Source organism: Gadus chalcogrammus, chromosome 4, assembly GCF_026213295.1.
Source record: "Gadus chalcogrammus isolate NIFS_2021 chromosome 4, NIFS_Gcha_1.0, whole genome shotgun sequence".
Lineage (NCBI taxonomy): Eukaryota > Metazoa > Chordata > Actinopteri > Gadiformes > Gadidae > Gadus > Gadus chalcogrammus.
In genome coordinates, this window is record NC_079415.1 from 11,854,218 (window position 1) to 11,875,468 (window position 21,251).

The window sequence follows — 21,251 nt, forward strand, 5'->3', positions numbered from 1 at the left end:
GTGTGTGTGTGTGTGTGTGTGTGTGTGTGTGTGTGTGTGTGTGTGTGTGTGTGTGTGTGTGTGTGTGTGTGTGTGTGTGTGTTGGTGTGTGTGTGTGTTGGTATTTGTGTGTATTTGTGTGAGAGATTGGGTGAGCGTGGATGAGTTCAGTGGAGAACATTTTAATTGAAAGTGTCCTATTGAAATTGAAAGTTTCTCTGGGTGACCCAAACCGTCTCAGAAGTTGGTCGGTCTGTTTTAGAGAACCTATTTTCCAACGAGATGTGGTCCAATCTTCTCTGCAACCGCAAGGTTAAGCCGCGGGAGCACAGTTTGTGAGAATCCGAGCTGGAAGGACATTAGATGTACGAGCGGCTTTTAAAACCTTAAAGAAGAATACTACTGTCTCCTGGTAGCATGATGCGCTCTTCATGTCAGGAACAAGACTTATTTGAGGCTCTTGTCCTGTCAATGCCGCTGCTAGAAAGTGACAACCACCCACTTCTGCTGATGATGGCAGAGCTCCGAGGCCTTTGAGTGGAGCTGGGGCTCTCCGAGAATAAACTGAAGGAAAGAAAAGTGGGACAATGAAATGCGTCAGTGTTTTAAAGATTATTTTATATATGAAGACCGATTTAAAGGTAGATTGAATCGTTTTTGCATATTTGTTGAAATTCCTTTAACATCGGCTTAGCTCAGGAGGCAGAGCAGCTAGTTCGATCCCCAGCTCCTCCTAGCTGAGTGTTGATGTGTCCCTGAGCAAGACACTTAACCATAACTGCTCCTGATGAGCTGGCTGTCGCCTTGCATGGTTGACTCTGCTGTCGGTGTGTCAATGTGTGTATTAACCGATGTAAGTCGCTTTGGATAAAAGCGTCTGCTAAATGCCCTAGTTGTATTTGTAACATACCTATAGAAATCAATAAATACAAGAATTATCTGATAAAATAATTAATAACCTGGTGTCTGTGGCAGTCATAGGCATAGCCTGAATGAAATGATTGCTTACCTGTCAGACTAACTACCTGCCCTGCTACCTGTGTGCTCTCTGCCCGTGCACTCATTGCACATGATCAGAGTCTTCCATGAGGCTAGAGGCAGACCTATTGCTGAATCTAGCAAGCTAGTCATGTGTTTTGGAGGAGATGCTTTAGAGGGAGGCCTGATGGGAAGTCTTTTTTATCTTGGTTGTATACTTATTAAAAAATCGAGGTTACTCTGGTGCGTTTCTTAAAAATGCCGGAAATCCCAGTAAGGGAGATGGAAAACTTTGCAGTAAAACTTTGCATAGCACCTAGCAGAGGGAGTATATCACATAGACTAATATATTAACTTCAAGCCTCAAGAAATCAAGAAACGGATTACCAGACTATGTGTCTAATCCGATGTATGAGTTACATAGACAGATAGGTGGGGAGGGGATGGTTGGTTTAAGTCAGAAAAATTCATTAATAAATTAAAAACAAACGGCTCAGGCCAGCAGCCAGATTGCTTGGCATAAGAAAAGTAAAGAAGGGGAGGCAGATATTGAGCATAAACCCAGAGGGGCTGTCAAGGGATGAAGGAGGTTATGGAAAGTGTTGCTTGCATGAGACTACCTCCAAATGATTTATTTGAATGAAGAAATTGTTGGAAAAAGCCAAGAGTTGTTGAAACTGACACAGTCAGTCAAAATAACCTTACTGTATGTAACCGCTTACATAATGAAATGCTCAGGGCAGGAATCTCAAAGGATGAAAGAGTACAGAGAACCAGATGCAAATATACAAAATTCAAGGGAGAAAATAATCTACTTTTGTGTATTCCTATTCAGACTGTCTGTGGTTGAATAACAACATGGAACACTAATCATTAAAACCTATACTTTGTCAACCTATTAGCCATTGCGTGACCAAGTCGACCTGAAATACCTACAGCACACGTGGGGGTGTCCTTACGGCTGTATGATAGACACTACACAGTTGTGTATGGTTTTCTCTTCTCTCTAAATCAACTTTATGGAGAAAGAAGTGAAAAGGTCACAATAACAAAAGTGATGACTGCAGTAAAAATGTTGCATTGTTCAACTTTGTGGTTTCAAAATACACAGGTGTCTTAAATCACAAGGGTCACCGGCTGATGCTTTCAACCATGCGAGGGCAACAGCTAGCCCGTTGTTGGGAGCAGTAAGGGTTAGGTGCCTTGCTCAGGGTCACCTCAAACCTAGGGGGAACTAGGGCGATCACACCAGTAACGTTCTGGTTCCCAGACAAGCTGCTCTCCCTCCCGAACTACCCTCCTGCCCCTAGTCCTTCCTTGTGTTGCCAGGTTGTACCCCTAGTTGACCCAAAGAGTTTATCTGGCTTGCGGCCGGTTGGAGCGTTGGAGCATGTGTCGTTTTACAGGAATTTCAAAGGGGCTGCTTCATACTGAAGCAAGTATAATTCATTATTAATGCTCTTAAATCCTAAATGAGGTTTCTGACCAGGTTCTTTGGCCTTCAAAAAGTTGAGGTATACACTAAATATATTATCTTCTCTCCTCCATCCCCCAAATACAAGAACCCATATCTTGGTTGCAGGAAATTCTGAAAGTTCCGTTGAAGCCATCGACTGAATACTGATGTGGGAGTCACAATGGCTCTGGAACTATATGTTGAATATAACTATAAGTTGGATATAAGATATTCTTTAGGTATTGGCACCACTGACTCCAGCCGAACCATTTCCTCTTTTGGCATTTTGAAATATTTAGAAAATATTAATCCTAACACATTAAAGAGGACCAGGCAATCCAGGCTGCACCCTGAGGCAAGATAGGCTGAATATCAACAACACATCAGTCCACACAACGCAAACGCAAAAGGTAAGGAAAAGGTGGATAGCCAGAGCCATAACATAGCAAAACAGTGCTGATGATCCATCAGCTCATCTATTCAAGTAATACATCATCTTCTTGTGAACCTATTCCGTTTCATACTCTGAATTTCATAGCTGTTTTTACAGCATTTTTAGTGTGATACTTCACTGGCCCCATCTGGCCAACCCATTGAAAATGTTTTGAGGGTACGGGGGCTTCCGGCCGGCATTAAATCTGACAGCTGTGAATCAGCTTATCCCTCATGAGCAAGCAGAAAAGCATTTTTTGAATGATATTAGCATATATTATTTGAACAAACAACTTAGGGGACTACAACATGACGACATGGCTCGTTGGAAGTAATTGCTTTTCAGAGCAAACAAACAGACAGCTCACTGTCGCCACTGTGGGCACACAACTTTCAGTTTGCTGCATAGTTCATCTGAGGAACATACTTGCCCGTGGCGAATCAATGCACTGATTACAAGCCAAGCAGACATTTATCTAGTGTCAGTTGCTGTATGCCCCCGCACTCATAACTTGACAGGTTTCTGAGGAAAATGAAAATGCAGATACATTCATTATATTTAACTACTAAACCCTTAATCCACACGGAAAGATAAAACATGTCTTGTCGGGATTTAATTCAATAGCACACATTTCATTGATTTGAAGAATCATATTCAACGTGACAATCACACATTGTTAGGAAATCTATTCAGTTTTTCTTCTTTAAGTTTGAGTGCTGCAGGCACACAGGGTTTTCCGATGAGTAGAATGAGACCATCTGCTGCTTGGCATTTTCGAGTGCTTTTGCCACTTGTGTGCCAAAGGCACCTACACCCGTGTTTGTAGCCAGGGTGCAGATGTAAACAGGTGCGCTAGGAAGTCCTCTCAGCAAAGCCACTATACGACAAATGAAGAACAGTGCATTTATTTTCAGACTGGCTTCAAAATGTATTGCGTTTTCATCTCATTTAAATATATACTTAATGAATCTGTGGGCATCAGACTCTTTCATAGCAGCGGTCTTGTTTATGACCAAACCTGAACAAGAAAGCAGCAATCGGGACCAAAACAAATGAAACTCCCCAAATACAATATTTAATAAATAACAGTTGGAGTTGCCAATAGAGGATCTCTCTACGGTATTTAATAGCTGTTTAAAATGCCCCTAGGGTAATTGATTTGGACATCTTCCAATCATTAAGAACATGGGAGTTTGAAGACAAGGGGGCAGAGGATGAGAAATACTTTTTAACGAGCAGGGAAGGGATTAAGTTGGATGGATCACAATCCTGAGTTCCCTGCAAACCTCAATTATTTATTTTCTCCAGCTTTAGTTTAACATATAAAGGTCTCAGCACCATGAGTTTCAGTTCATTAGCGTAAAGTGTCACACCTTCGGTGACTTTATCCGTTGTTGACCTCTTCCCCATCTTTTCGCTTCCTGAATCCGAAATGGAGGCATGACTAGGTGAGGACTTATTTTACTTACTTTAAACATACAGTTCCTTAACCTCAACCAAATGAGTCTGCTTTCCATTCTTGCACTTAATTTGGTCTTGATATATCAACTTCTAAAGTTGTTATATTGTAATATTTATATTTGGTCGTTATTATTCGCACTCCCAGAGCCCTTTTGGGTTTTGGGTTTTTATTATGCTGTTAAACCTGCGAAAAAATAAGAATAACAACATCTGGTGGGACATTTATGCAATTCTTTTTTATTGGACTCCATGCATCAAGACAGCGGCTACATGAATGTTTAAATGATGCAGTAACCAAAGTAACATAGGAACGAATTCACTTTTCTCCTGGACATTAGAAAAACGTAAGGTGTAACATCCAAAGAGACAAGACTTTTATTGATTCACACAGGGATTTTCCATTCCATTTTGTAACTAGATATTGCATTGACATTTATTAATACTAACATTATTAGTGACAGTCTAAGTGACTGACATTCAGCAGCAGTTTATTAAATATTTTACGAAGAGAGTGCATTTCACCAAATGGATCTGTATAAATGTCTAAAACATTTAAGTAGCTACGATAAGACATGACATTAGTTCTGCACAGTGTTTGACCGTAATACTATATACGAAACACAGAACGGAAAACATCTACAGTGCAAACCAAAGATTCCGTGATATGTTGTCTATCTTTAAACGACATATCCTCTTATTATACTTCATCAACCTTCAGAAACTGTAACATACGGAGTAAGATACAGAGTAATGGTTCACTGTCATTATTGATACAATAGCTACAGTATATATCACACATAAATGCAATACCCTATTATTATAACATGTGTAGAGCAACGTCACATCAATAGTTTTCACGTACAAACAGGAACTAGATACAAGATAGAATTCCCATAATGCCGTGCTAGCATTCTTGTTAACTCCCAGCTCACATTCTTCTCTGTAATGGTAAAGATTTAATAAACTTCAGGATAGAAACGGCAAGAGGAAAAATATATCGTTATTTGTTAAAAGTCATTTTGACATGACGAAGATTTGTAAAAGAAAAATAAATCTTTGACAGGAGAGGGAAAGCTAATGTAAGTGCATGGCGTTAGAGACGCGCAAGTAATCCTATCAGCGTTCCCACCAAACTCCAGGTCAACTGAACTGGGCACCAAATGACACATGAGAACCTGATAGATTTCCCCTCCTAAAGAATAGTATGTAGACATTCGTCATAAAATCCCCAGGTTTAATGAGTCACTCTTTCAAGTAAGAAAATATAACTATGTTGCATTTTAAACAATACTGAAAATATGTTGCTTCGTTTCCATGTATTAACCCAACCAAAACCACCCTGTTCATGATATGTTTGAGTGTTAAAAAAACAAATAATGTTGTGTTTTTAACTGTCTCAATGTCCACACAAAATTAGACATTTAGATATAGATATTTTCGAAACATCACTTTACAATTTGCATAATCATTGAAATACATCAGGAATCTGCTCTTACATTAAATCCAAACACTTTCGAATGTAGTGTACATGCAAATGAGCTGTGTGTTTATATTTATTTTGGGTAAACTGCCTGTCAATACCCTCATTCTTATTGGTAGTAAAATACGGATATTTTACTGATATTGTCACATTGGATTTATTACAATTCAGTTCAAAACATAGCTAACATGGTCTTTCTAACAGTGGATACAAATATGAATGCAGCATTGGTACTTTCTACAGATATGTAATGCTCAGCAGAAATCCCACTTTGAGTTGGTTTTCTGTGTGTTGCATAAACGTATTGCTACACAGATTCTCAACAGATCTGCTTTATATTGTTGTGCCGTGCCCTTTGTATTTTATCTGTAATTTTGTTGTACACTTTGGCACAAACAAAAGGTTATTATCAACCACTTATTTATCCAGATTGGTTTTTGGTATTGTTTTTTCTTTATCTTCCTCAGCGTGTTCCGATAAACGGGCCATTTAATCCACTCGATATAAATCCTACATTTGCAGTTTAAGATGGTGTACATTGCTGTTGTCCTAGAGAGTGTTCGTGTTACACAGTGAAGCCTGTTCAGTCCCTCTCTCGTTTTTAGTGCAAACCATGTTGTAAATCAAGCGCACATTAGGGTGGCAACACATCCAGGCGCTACAAAACCATAAAAGCAGTATGTGCTAATAAGTGTTAGTAGCCCATTTCAGTTTCCGCCTGATCAATTTGTGTTTTGCAGTTTATTGTTTTGGATGTATTTTTTTATAGAAAACGAATATTTTAGGATACATTCAGCCCTTTAACAAAATAAAACGATCTAAGGCTCTTCCTCTATTTATCCTTTTTTAATAAACTTTTACTTCTTTCTACTTCTGCACTTTTGACCTTCTTTCATACTCACATTGCTTACTTTTCAGTATCATATGTTTGCGTTATTATTGGCTCGCATATACCAACAAACCTGAAGTCTTTATTGTCCAAGGAGGTGTCATAGTGTTTGGTCAAATTTGGTCAAAAAACAGTTGAAATAATAATAATCTAAAATCTAAAAGACAAATAATCTTCAGGTTCACTTTTACAATGGAACATTTGTGTGATTATACAACCCCTGGTGACGAATCCTATTGGACACTTGTTTTACTTCATACCTCTTCGCAGCATCTGATTGGCCGCAATGAGCATGACGCTGATGATGAACGCAATGGCGAAGGCACAAATCAGGCTTTTCCGCACGCAGGTGTGCTTCACCTGTTGTGTTGGGCTTGCTGTGAAGAGATGGAAAGAGGATACATAAGAACACCAACCACTCACATCTCATATCTACGTTCATCGTATTGGAATCTGTCTTACATATTAAGCATCAACGGAGAACTAGACCCCCGGGCACTATCATTAAAAAGTGCTTTGCGGTTCTATGGTTCATTCTGGGGCTGCAGGACTACCGGCTCCCCTATTACACTACTTCAACTCAGATTCACTAAGCCCAGGACAGGTGTGTCCCATTAACACTTAAGGCTTAGTTAGCAGACCAATCACAGCCCTTGCTGCTGCGTCGCATCGACCCAAGGTAAAACATTTTTGGAGGCGCACGTCAGGTCCACGTTTTTTTGGAGGTGCACGTTTTCCAAGTCTGTGCCTAACCGGTAGGTCCATGTTTCCAGGAAGTCCACGCAAGTCGATTACCGGCTACCGTAAATAGTATAATAGAGGCAGTCTTTTTAAATAAACCCCTACTCTAACTAAGTTGTTGATGCTTCGTTTTATGTGTAGGTGTGCTATTTTTGAGCAATATTAGTCGTTAATTTTTTTTTGATTTGGAAGCATTCAGACCAACCCTAGCCATTATAATAGAAGCAATATTTTACGGGTCTTCATGCCGAAAAAGACTCAACTTTCGCCGAAATTACACTTTAACCTACAGAGAGGGTAATCTAACGCAAACCAATTACAAGTGGTGGTGTTGGGGTCTGGTTCTCCTTTAACAAAAGCTCTCGCGATATTGAGCACTGATGGTATCATGGGACCATACTATCGATATCCACTTGGCACTCGGGACTGTTGAGGTGGCTCTCCTCCGTCATGATGATGTTCTCGATGTCTTTCATGGTCAGGTGGTCGCAGAACGTGTCGTACAGCAGGCTCTTCAGCTCGTCCACCGTGAGCTTCTGCATGTCACACTGGATCCGCAGAAGAAGTATCGCAAATCATCGTAAGCAAGACAAATGGTCCCCCCCCCCCTCCTCACCACAGCTCTACCAGGAAATTTCCGCATAGATGAATAATACATGATTTTAAAGGTGCTGTAGGTAAGATTTAAGAGCTATCATTTGAGTGTCATTTGTTAGAAATGGCACAGCCATCTTTTAGTATTTAGTGAATGAAATGTGCTGTGAGTATATCTGTCTTTAGTCGATAGTACCAGCCTCCGTTTGAGCCATTTTAGATTTCAGACAGCTCCCTGCTCTTTCCTGACTAGTTAGGGCCTATTTTCCATGGTTTGCGCAGGGAATAACTCCTGCCTGTCAATCAAAGGTGTCTGAAATGCAATACATCCCAATGGTCAATACATTTAGGGATTAAAGAGGCAAGGATATGATTTGGGCATTTTATTTTCTAAACAATGGTTCCTTCAGCTCTTCCCTGCTCTCTCTCTCTCTCTCTCTCTCTCTCTCTCTCTCTCTCTCTCTCTCTCTCTCTCTCTCTCTCTCTCTCTCTCTCTCTCTCTCCCTCCCTCCAACATTGGACTCTTGACTACTACAGCATATTTTAGGTCCCAGTGTAAAATAATAAAAACAACAACATATGTTTCTATTAACATCAATAATTGGCAGGGTATGATTATTCAAAATATTATGAAATTCTTAAGAAGTGATTACACTACAGTTACTGAAATAATTTCTTAAATACTATTGCCTTCAAGTTTAACATCATTGCGTGGTTGACTGGCATTATGATCGCTATAATAGATTATGTAAATCAAGACAACATACAAGTCTTTAGTAAAAATCCAATTTTCGGAGTAATCAAAAGAGGTCATAGTAGGGCATGAATAATTCTGACAAATGGTAAACAAACATTGAGGGACCCATGGTGTGATAATGTCGGAGTTGTATACCTTCCAAAAGACAGAATCAAAGTCTGCTCCGTAGAACTTATCGGGCATAGTGGCGGAGAGTTTGGGTCCGAGCAATGCGACAAACTCTTCAAAGTCGACCTGCCCATCACCTGAGAGAAATACCGCAATATAATTACGTTGTTTGCATAGCCAATCTTTATATTTATTCCTTATTTAATCACACCGTAACCTCCTATACCATCCATGTCCAGTCTTTGGATGATGACCTCCAGCTCCACCTCGTTGGGCATGTAGCCCAGCGAGCGCATGGCCACACCCAGCTCCTGCTTGGAGATGAACCCGTTGCCATCGCGGTCGAACACCTTGAAGGCCTCGCGGATCTCTGCGGGAGACAGGGGGAGGAGAAATCAGCCCAGGTGAGCGGAGAGAGGCGCCCGTCAGGGGCCACCCCCCCCCCCCCCCCGAGGTGAACGTGGTGGTGAACATACTGCCATTAGGCCCCTATCCTCTCACCCTGCTGCCGTACATTATTCTGTTTGAAGTAGGGGAGACGTATGGCCGTGCTTCAAAGGAGCGCAGCCTTTCGCTTCCGCGTGTTTAATGTGGATGCAGTTCCGGAGTTAGGCAAACACGAACGCTGAAGTTGCATACGTCAAGCGTTTATTATAATTGCTGATCGTTCTGAGATTTGTAAACATGAGAAAACCTTTCGGACGCATCGAAACAATCTTCCATGGCACCAGCTGCTCTGTGATCTTTTTCCCCTTTAATGGCTTTTTAAGGAGAGAGCACTATCTCAAAACTGTTGGGCGTTTCGCCATAGTACGACTCAAATACCATGCATTATTATTTATCACGATATCAAGAACATTGGAGTCCATTTTACTAACAGCCAAAAAGTTGAGGCCGACAGAAAGATTGAATCCAAACTTCTCACTGAAACTCTTTGAAATAGTTGGTGAATTCTTAAGGACTTAAACTACCCTCAGTAAGCAGGCTCAAGATAATAGCATCAGCCCAGCATTAGCGAAGAGTCTTAGCATAACTTCATGAGATCTTAGTACCCTTTAACAGTTTGTGGCACGCTAATTAAATGCACAAACTCTCAAGGTTGGTGATGTGAGGCAGTTTGCTGCAGTAGCTATTTTTATTCCCATGCAATATTTTTTTCTGAAATTCACAGTTAATTATTAAATATCTGAGTTAAGTCTTAATTTAACTTTGCCCTCCCTTCCCAGCTACTGCTAGCGGATTATCCCGAAGAAGGGTCCTGGCAAGATGCTAGTCTAGCGGCAGAGTAACGATGAGACAGCCTTTAAAATAAACCATCCTCGAGCTATTGATTAGCATTAAATGATATGCATTATTAAACAACCTTACTTTTCCTATTTAACATGAAACTTGGGTATTTTGCACTTTCTTTCTTTGGGCGCTGGGTAACTCGTCTGAAATTTGATAATGTCCAAACAGTAATAATCTAGGTGTTTGGATGCTAATTACTCAGTGAAAAATGGATTAACGTGCTGTGTCAAAGTTCTTGTCTGGGTACTGCATCTCACGCCCCCAAGCACAAAGCTTCACAGATGTTCAGCCAAGCTTTCTGACACCTGCCAGAAGTGTAGGTGGGGAGTGACCAGTATATTACTTGCATCCCCCCAAGGGACATACAGCTTGGGTTGAGTTGCTGAATATCATTATGTAGAACGTGGGAGACCTTTTTTTCATACACCTACTCTAAGGTAAGCCTCTCGAACGAGTACGTGACACGTTTATTAAGAGACCAGGAGGCCTATTTCACCGCCAGTCTCCATCTAGTTCAGGAAAGGTGGTTTCTTCCTGCCCTGTTAGATCAGGACCCAACCTGATAAAAGATATAATTTCTCTTTCCTGACGAAACTAAATGATTAGGTCATAAGTGGAGTAATTATAAGATCCCGAATAACCCTGTTTAAAGATTCTGGCTCCACAGACCATTGAGACGGAATAGATTCAAAAGGTGTTTAATCCTCTGGTTTATCTGGAGTGGTACAAAATGGATGTTCGCGTTATTGTTTTTTTTCCCGCTTCTCACTGATTGGATTTCCCCCAGCTCCGCGACCCTCTATCACGGCTCCTTTCTATGTCCAGGAGCTAGCGCTAGGGGGAAATTGAAGAGCAACTACTGCAGGGAACACTGCTGACCCCCTCTCCGACAAGGGCAGCCTTTTACGATTTATTATTGCCTTTTGTTATCGGCAAACAGGGTACGGAACGATATTTCCCATTCGGTACATTCTTCACATTTACAGATAGCCTACACATCTGTATGTGTTTGGCAAACACGTTGTTGACAATAAATAATAAGTGTGAATAAAGCAGGTTTGTTATTGTTGTTGCTTCGCGATATTTAAAACCGCACAGTTTAACCATTCGATTTAATTTCGAGAATTGGAGCAAAAAAGAATGAAGCAAGTTATGAAATATCAGTGTAACCCTTATTCTCCAATGTGTTAGGCTTGCGACATACAAAGTGGCTGTTAATATCTATAATACAAAAGGCGAGCATTACATATTTTGGATTCATTAGGTGTTTTTTTGTTATTTTCTCACGTCTCCAACTAAGCAAACAAATAAGTCACAAATAAGAGTTAATGAAGACAAATTCACAAGTTGGCTTCAGTTATGGTGCGCTGATGAAAAGTAATGAATATCTGATTAAAACAAAAGGTCACCGTATAAAATGCATTATGTTACAAAAACAGTTAACACTGTTTGCCACATTCCTTCTAACCCCCTCAGCAAACACACTTGGGCCACCAACAAATTCTCAAGCCAATTTAGGCAGGCAATTTCTTGGTCCTGTCCAATTTAGTAAGCCTCTCTGTATTCATTGGTTGACAGAATAGAGCCGAACGGGCCCCCGGCTGCCACTTTGCAGACAAAGGTGCTACAAATTGTTCAAGCACTTTTTTATTTTCTATTTGGTTCTGATCTGGAGGGGCAGCCGCCCAGATAGACCCACAGGTTAACAGAGCCATCATCGTCTCTGTACTGAAAAGTACAACACGGGAATATTAACATTAAATGTGCTGCCCATAGCAACGGCGAAGCTGAGAGTGTATTTATGTCCCTACAAAGATATTGAATACAATCACCGCGATACGGGTCGCCGTGACCCCTGTGTCTTGACAATGCCACATCCTGTCTGAAACAATACAGGCCGTTCTAGTGTTTGGTACACTTTTAAGTAGATGCTGGATGTTCAGTCAAAAGTGTTTTGCGGTGATGCAAAAATGTACGTGTTTTTCCTTGGATTTCGTTTTCTAAGAACTGTTTTGTAGTCTGTATGAATGTTACATTACACAAAGGACAGCCACATCTTTACTAGTTTCCCAACATGGTTCTACTTATTTTAGATAAGCGTGAGTGATCAAAATATTCAACCTGTCAACAAATGATAAATATTGCCAAACAAATGTTAGGCAAACACCAGCTGCCAAATAAATGCTGATTTTAATTCTTCTTGGGTGTGTTTGTCGAACAGTTTCATGTCGATATTTTAATTGTTCCCTGATACACGCCCATAAAGCTGTTTGTATAACATGATTTGATCGGCCGTCTAGGGTGAGTCAGAGTCTTGTCCTCGTCTGATTTAATTCGGTCCATTTATTCAGAACCACACAATGCTGTGTCCAAGAATATAGCTTCCAATCGTTCGCTGACACAGAATATAACAAAGGGCTTAATTGTAAATGCTCATTCCTTTCATTCGTTTTTTATTAATCACTGAATAACAACAACAGCACTACAAGTTTCCTACCACATCCATTTCAATTATAAGCTGAGACCGGAAAGACAGAAAGCTTGCAGAGCTGTAAAGTAAAGAGCTCCAAAGTACAGCAGATATGCTACAAATCTTTCATGTAATCGGAAAATGAGTCACAGTCTAAAAAAGCGTTTTTTTATTAATGCCCTGCATATGGCCTCTATGCTTCTATGAATAAACACGTTCACTTAGTGAAGCATAACACAGCCATGATGGCGGGGCTCTCACCTTGATGAACCAAAACCATGACCAGTTTTTTTCTAATGAATGGGCCAATTACTTTCTTAATGAAGTACCTTCGCTCAGGGCAGGACATTTCAGACAGAATGAGCCCGACCATGAGTAATATAATTACATGTCATTGGTAATTAAATGTGTTACAACAGCCTCCTGTGGTCGCTCTGAGTGAAAATACCAGTCGTACGGCTACAGCTACTCCCTCTGCGTTCTCCATTTACACAGCATGGAGACAGATTCATGCCTGAGGGGGTGCAGGACAGCTTGGAGCTGCCCCATTATATGTGTGCCTCGGCTGGGGTGCCTACATATGAGTGCTCTTGGTCACTGTTGCAGTCTGCTGCACGTTCAAAAGGATCAAAGAAGGTGAAAATGGCTCTCGACATGACGTGCTTTCGAATAGCAACCTCTTACGGAGAATTGCGAAATTTGACATTATCACAAAATCTTGATTTTCTTTCTTTCTTTATTATGCGTACGCCAGCGTCACGCGAGCGGTCGGGTTCGATGACAACTGTGTGGTCTCAGTAATCACAGCGATGTCCCAGGTCGTAAGCCAAATGGAAATTTGTCTCTTTGCACGCAACTATGTGTCTGACCAGCAGCACACACTATCCTGTACTCCGGCAGAATTGTGTTCATCGGCCCTTGTGTCCCCCAAAGACACCATGCCTTATGTTTGGACCAGACCTTCCTGAAAAACAGAGCACCAGGTCATGACTTTTGGTGTACCGTCATCTTTAACTCGGTCAGCTCTGCAGAACGACTCCTCGGGGCCGCTCTTGTGTTCTGAAGGAGAGAACTTGATCCACACAACATGCACAACAACCTCTTTTCTCCCAAAATATTCCCAAGTGTTTCTCGGGTAGCCAATGATCACAGAGGTTTGCAGAAGAGCCGTCACACACAAATTAAATCTTGCCTATATCCAACCAGCAGGTGGCATGTCCTATCCTGTCCTGAGCGAGATAAAACTGATGGGTTTGGCAGGGAAACGGAGCTTGATAGCATTGGATGGTGTTCAATACTCAACACCGAACACAACATGGAGGAGCGAGCCAGGAGGCTGCAATGCGCTCACCCAGCAACGCAAACAGGACCGGTTTGAAGTATGAGCTATTAACAGAGGAAGTTCAAGACATGCAGACGTTTGAAACAAACAGTAATGACACATTTGCATGTTTGTGCTAATGACCAAAAAAATGTATGGTTTCAATAAAAACATTCATGCCTCTATGCGTCATTGTTGGGAGGATTTTTTCCCTGTGTAAAAATGGCCTTCTGTTTGTCCAGATGTCTTTTTTGTGTTTCCAATCAATGATTGTGTGGAAAATGAGATACGGGTTCATGCTGAATATGTTAATATTGTGTTTGTGTGTGTGTATGTACGTTGGCCGACCCATATGCTCATGACTATGTATGATCGCTGACTTGAAGATTTGGAGACACGTTTGAGAAGGTCACTGGCTGATCTCTAATTTCTAATCTCATGACCGTTTCTCACCCCGCAATCTGCAGTCAGTAAAGTTCATGCGAGGGGTTAATCCTCCCATTTCCTTCATCATAGATTCCCCATTGAACAATAATACTGCGCTTCACTACTACATTTAAGGCTGAAGTCGTAGGATCATTTTCAGGTTTTAAGGATTAAGGATTATTTGCTTGAATCCCCGGGGACAAAAGGAGCAAAGGCAGAGTCTTCCCGGTTCTCATTGAGTGGAAGTGAGAGTATTTCTCACATGTCTTGTATATGGACCGGAATGTGAGCTGGTACGACAGGCCGTCAGACAGGCAGAGATTAGGTGACATTGGCCCGGCCATTATGAACCATTGTTTACCGCTTAAGACGTAGTACAACGCAGTAGACAAATGCCCTACTTAAAGTGGGACGGGGAATCATCGCCTGGGCCAGATGACACTCCACCGACCAAAGCTAGCGTTTCATTAGCGTACCCTCTCAGTGACTGTGTAGGCTACCTTCTTCGTGACGTCAAAGTGTCACCTAGAAGGCCCTTCGAAGTCACGTCAAGAACATTGCTCATTTTTCTCAAGTGTGTTTGCTGACGTGGTTACAAGGAATGTAGCAAACAGTGTTAACTGTTTTTCTATCATAATGCATTTTTACAGTGACCTTTTGTTTTAATCGAGAAATTCATTCGGCCTACTTTTCATCAGCGCACCATAACAGAAGTATACTCGTGAATTTGCCTTCGATAACTCTTATTTGTCGGGTTTTGTTGGAGAATGTTCTGAGCAGGTTAGAATGTTCACATACCGGTAAAAAGACAAATTGTTCTGAGAATACACAAGAATGTTTTTTTGGGTTCACTGGCACTTCAAAACACAGGACACAAAAACCTTTAGTTGCCTTGTTTCATACACTTCAGTAACACTTGTGTTTCCCAGTCCTTTGGTTTTTACTCTTTGTAATTTATTGCTACATAAATATGACGATGATAAATGAACGAATTCTAATACACAAACAAGGATTTTGGCTGTAGTAGCCTATGTAATAGAAAAGTAATATTTAGTCTTTTCTTTATCTTTCTGTACATGACACATTAAGTAAATGTGTTGATTTAACTATTTATGACTGATGATATATTTGCCTAAATCATACATCTAACTAGTCTTTCTTAAATAATATAATTATAAAGTTGGTGGAGACATTATAATGAAGAAAATTATTAATTGTAGTATTATGATTATTATTCAAAATGTCCTATAACAAATATGCCATTAAATGAAGGGGAAAAAATGATATGTATTTAAAACGACCACACAATGACGGTAATAACAACACTTAAATAAAGAAAGCTAACAAAAAAGGACAAAATAATGACTATGCCAGTGGTGACATCATGTGGGGTCCCACTAAATTCTCGGGCGCTCTGGTAGAAAATATGGGAATTGAATTTGTGATACAACTTTGAATGTTAGCTCAAATTTACAATGCCTTACAAGCCCATTAAATGCAGAATGAGTAGGGTTGCTTCCAGGACATCCACCAAACCATTCCAATGCATCATAAATCATCTTGACACAAAACACAACTATACTTTTTAAGCTGAATACCCTGTGGGCGTATTTGTTAATGACTTTGCAACATGAAAATCATCCAGAAATACTCCCAAAACCCAAGAGCAAGATTAGTTATGAATTGTATTTACACAGCGGCAAACTAGCATAAGCACTTCATTTGTTACCATGGATGAAGACAGCTTTGCATACAAAGTGAAGAATGATCTATGCTCCATAACAATGGCCTGCTGTCTTGGGGATTCTCCTGCATGCTGTGATCTATAAATACTCTGTCTGTCGTGATGCACCAGGAACGAAGCAGGCAGGAAAAATACCCCGCATGAGTGTGACTGCCAGTCAATGTTGTGGGTTAAAACCCAAAGTCGAATCCCCTTATACACACATACTAATTGTGACACTTGGCGATTGTGTTTTCAAGTTTGACCTGAGGGTTAGAATGGAAATTCAGAGATCCTCACGTAGCATGTCCTTTCATCCATGTGGACTTGTTGCATGTTTTTTTCTCGCTCCCCAAAATAGATATCAGCCTAGTTTGCGAACCGCCCATATCACGATCGCTAATTAGAAAATGTATCGAATTAAGTGTGTGTGTGTATTCCATTGTGCCTTGTTTTACACTTACAATAAGCTTTTGGACGCTTTATATAAAACGGCTGTGTATAACGAAAGCGTTGAACCGTTGCTGCAGGTCGAGATTACAGATCCATGTGCTGCGGCTCACATATGTTCAGAACAGTTGCATGCAAAAATGTGGGAACGTCAATACCAACACATTTACAGAGCCATACTTGTAGAGCCATGGTCTCGGGAGCCTCCACAAGCCCCCTATTTGATGAAACTCGATGGCATCCCCTAAATCCTAATCCCTCAAACTGGCCTAGAAAAACTTCTAAAAAGCCCCAGTGGGGGAAAAGGGATAAACCTGCAGCACACACACACAAGAGGGACTCCCTTACAGCAGCCACAGAGTGGGCAGACGTCGACAAAACAACAAACACGGCCCAGACCCTGAGGGGAATTGGGGTCGATGCTGAAACAAGGACAATTAAAGAAGAACAACATCCAACAGTCCGACAGCGGCCAGTCAAGGTCACGCAGGGTGGCCTCCATCGGCCGTTTGGCCGAGCAGACGACATACAGAAAGGTGTGGTTGAGATGTTTAGTGTTGGGAGTGTGAGCAGGTAGGTGGAGACAGAATGCCAGGAGCTACAGCTGTTATAATGACAAGCACAGATCTCTCTAAAGTTGTGGATGCCAGTGGGGGAGGCGTGTGCCAGACTTCCCCGTAGACTTCCCCCAGGTGGCTGAGTAAAAGGGATATTTTGGCAGAGCATTGGTGAAACAAGATCTGAGTCTCTGAGCCAGGCCCTTGCCACCAACTCAACTAAACTGTAATGAATTGCTGTGTTATATCGGTATAATAAAAATTCATTATATCAACTTATTTCAACTATTCTGTATTTATATTGGTAAAAAATGTGAATGACAATGAAGAAAATAGTTTTTAACCATTAGAGATTATATCACTTTCTCTTTCTAAATGAATTAAAATATAATATAATGTATGAATAAAAACATACCTGATTAAATAATCCTGAGGTACTATATGTTTCGTTTTTTGGAAATGGGTTTGTACATTCAAATGTGTTAGACATTTTTTTAGCCAGCTCTACTATCCTCCCAATAAAGTCACAAACATGCAGTAGGTGCTCCCAATTATTTCAACATTTGCTCTGCGGATATTTTCAGTGCTGTGGAGCAACAGGTAAACACACCTCTAATTGTGCGATGGCACTGCTCCTATTGTTTGCAGACGCTTGACGTTAGTTAAATGAATCCCCCAGGGAGCTCGAATCCCTGATTCGCATCCCCCGCAGGTTAATTAAGGTCTTGTTGACAAACAGCATGCATGCTCAAAGTGTGATAAATGATGTACTTGTCAATGGCAATTCAAGCATTTTCAACTACCAGGAAACTAAATGTGCATGAGGCGTTAGAGTCACAGCATAGGTTGGCCTGACTTTTTACTGAAGGAACAATCTCACACTTCCTCCTCTCCTGCCACCAGGTGCTAACCAAGCTTACTAATTACAATATTCTCTAATTAAAAACGCCGTTTTTAAGGGGAATTTATAACACGTTCATTGGTTTGAATGTTTCCATTCAACTGAATGTTTTCATTCAAACATAATGATACTTCTAATAGTAAATATACAAATGCAATTAAAATGTAAGATCTGCTGCCCTAATGCACTTGACCTCTGCAAATGGGGTTATTGTATATCCCTCTAGAATTCCACCACGGTTCAGCCACTTGGCTATGCGCTCAGCCCTCCCACGTGCTACACGCTGCAATTGTCTACAGCTGTGTTTGGGTTTTCGGTCCAGTGGGTACTTGGTTTTTGCTTAAATTTTCACAAGAATTACTAATGTCTGCTCTCTTGTGCTGTTGTAGATACAGCCATTAGTAGACACAGACACAATTCAACCCATAAGTTATTTTTGCCAGTCTTTCGCCGTAGAGAAACAGTCCTTCCAATGTCCCTATCTATCCAACTCCACCCTCAAATCCTGTGTTTACTCTGCTCTGAGCCTCCAATATTTCTGTCTCACCGATGGGTGTGATGTTGCTGGTCTTAGGTGCCTACCTATCTGATACCTAGCCAGAGGTGCTAGTGTGAGACGGGAAAACCCCTTGCCCAGAAATTGACCACGTGTGAAATTGACCCACCAGACCTGACCAGTTAGCAGCCCATGCAGCGCCTGAATCTAATCCTGGAGACAATCGCCCACAGCCGGCGTTCCAATTGTTTCTCAAAGGGTAACCCATGGTTCCTCTTCCCAAAGCATACGTTATCTGCCTCCTGTCCAAACACAAAAGGGACTCCTGCTGTCCAGGGTCCTGTTCTGATAAGGCCTTCTGCTAAAGGTGAGCAAGGGAGATCAAAAAGATGGGAAAGTGAGATTAATTATCCATAGCAATGATCCACTGGCTCCATTATGGAGGAACCATACATGCACAAGTAAGCCTTGAGAATAGAGAGCAGCAGATGAAAGCGAGTCGTTCTAATAGGCAAGCTATTTGGTGACTTTGTAAAGCACTTTGGAATTGCCACTCTATGGGACGTGCCGTAGAAATTAAGCTGCCTTGCATATGTAGTTGAGAGCATTAAGTGAGTAAGTGGCACTCGTTTGTTGAGAATAATTCAGTACTATACATTATGCATTTTTTACAAAGTATACATGACACAGAATAGCGGCAGTTTGATTGAACCAAAATGGGAGTGTATGTGTGGCACCACCCTCATTCTGAAACAATGCAGACTCGTTTGTGACGCCTTCTTTTTTTATAAGCATGGGAGGGAGATTGCCAATTTATGCTCTAGCATTGTTTTGTGCCATGCAGTCTTCCATCTCCACAACATCCCCATCTGGCTGGGAGCCAACACAAATCCTAAGCCACACTGGGAAAAGACAGACCCGGGCAGTAAATAAGTAACAACGCCTCGTCCGCATGAACCACTTCCAGAGAACTGGATGACCCCATCCTCATCCTTAAGCACCTTCCTTAAAGAGGACAATTATATTACCAGGTGTGAGTGTGATTAGGCGTTACAAGCCGTTTAGGAATATCGGGCTCTTCTGACATCACAAGTGGGCGTGTCCACCTAGATGTGTACTGGATAGATCAGTCTACCAGCCTACCCAGTGGACGGTAGCCAACGTTGTTCATCTATCCATCTAGGTGGACACGCCCACTTGTGATGTCATGAGGCCGATTTTCAAATCGGCTTGCAACGCCGAATCACACTTACACCTGGTGGTATAATATGTCACCTTTAAGCACCTTTTTTTTTGTACCTTCCAGCGCATTGTCATCAAATCCAACTCTGCACTTGGCCGGGCGCATCCGCAGAACACCAGAAAGGCGGTACCCATCTTCAATAAAACATGTGCCGGCTAATGACTGCATTAACATGCAACCTAGTCACACCCCTCCGTGGCCACTGGAGACCCCTCACAGGGAGAGCCTAGGGCTCACGGCCGACAGGCCGTCACGCCCAGCAGGTCTTGCTCATGGGACGCCTCATCCCCCACACCAAGAATCAAACTCGCAACCCTCTGATGGACCGCACACTCTGCTTTTCTGAGACATTTCTCTCAAACCGAGTGACTTGTGTAAAACGGTGCAATGTATCGTCAAACACATACTGAGTCTGATCAGTGAAATGGAAGGGCTTTTATGTGCCTGCTGGAGGAAACGCTGAACGGCGGGACTTTGAATCAGCAACATTCCAACAAGAAAATTGTCTCCTCAGAGAAATGTTACCCAGAGTAAATTAACCGAATGAACAAACAGATGGGGTTGTCAGTTACTTTGGTTTCAAATGTCTTTGCCTTACCAAGTTCGAAAGGCCCTATCCCTGCCCTAGTGGATTTCTCTCTCACACAAAACAAGGTTCTCTTGCAATTGCACTCTGGCTCTATCGGTCATCCGTTTAATTAGATTTATGTTGTTCGTGCTGATTGTTTTTTATTTCATTGAAAATGGAGAAAGCACAAACGCAAGGGCGAAGGGGCAACTGGGGTTCATGGCAAACCGTAAACAGAAAAGGGGGAAATTGAATTTATTTTGCTCAAAGGACTTTGAGATATGAAATCTGATGTTTATCTGCTTATTGTAGTCTGCTGTGTTTCAAATCACTGTCAGCTGTTTCTTCAAATGGCGAGGGGCATTTGATTCAACCAAACTCATTTGTAACCGCCTTGTATTGTGCAATGAGAAGATGAAAAGACATCTTCCTGTTGAAGGCCTGCAACTGAACCCCTTCCGATATTTATAGTTACTTTGTACACAAAGTTGTGGTTTTATTTAAATTAGAAACTGAATTTCTTAAGTTACAAGCACCAAGTTAAAAGACAAATATTTAATTTGGCAGGTCAAATGATATGGATTGAGGCCTATTCTCACCCTTATTCTTGAGAAGGTATAGTTCATTGTGGTATAGGGCCACAATGAACACCTTCTCAAGGATATATACACTCATCCTGGTTTTTAAATCAATATTCAAGCTAACATATAAGTTCTGTTATAGATATTACCTTGAATAGGCCACAATAAGGTAGGCTAAAAATAGATATTTGACGTGTGGTTGACACATGTTCACACAATCCAACTCTCTAGATGCAATTGAATAAGTAGTCCATATTCAATTAATCCAAGCAGAAAGATTGATTCATTTTCCTTTCACAGGCTGTCAGGGAGATAACACCAGACTGATAGTACAGGCTATTGTTCTGAT

General features: G+C 41.3%; 1 protein-coding gene across 1 annotated transcript in view; it reads right to left on the reverse strand.

The window, feature by feature from the left end:
- Positions 1 to 4,532: 4,532 nt before the first annotated feature.
- The window catches only part of cabp7b (calcium binding protein 7b), a 17,662-nt gene continuing 943 nt past the window's right edge, over positions 4,533 to 21,251 (reverse strand). The window contains exons 3-6 of the mRNA XM_056587813.1: positions 9,103 to 9,246; positions 8,904 to 9,013; positions 7,818 to 7,965; positions 4,533 to 7,053 (exon numbers count right to left, since the gene is read on the reverse strand). Of these exons, the coding sequence (XP_056443788.1) occupies positions 6,926 to 7,053; positions 7,818 to 7,965; positions 8,904 to 9,013; positions 9,103 to 9,246 (530 nt within the window). The 3' untranslated portion in view covers positions 4,533 to 6,925. The remainder of the gene's footprint in view (positions 7,054 to 7,817; positions 7,966 to 8,903; positions 9,014 to 9,102; positions 9,247 to 21,251) is intronic.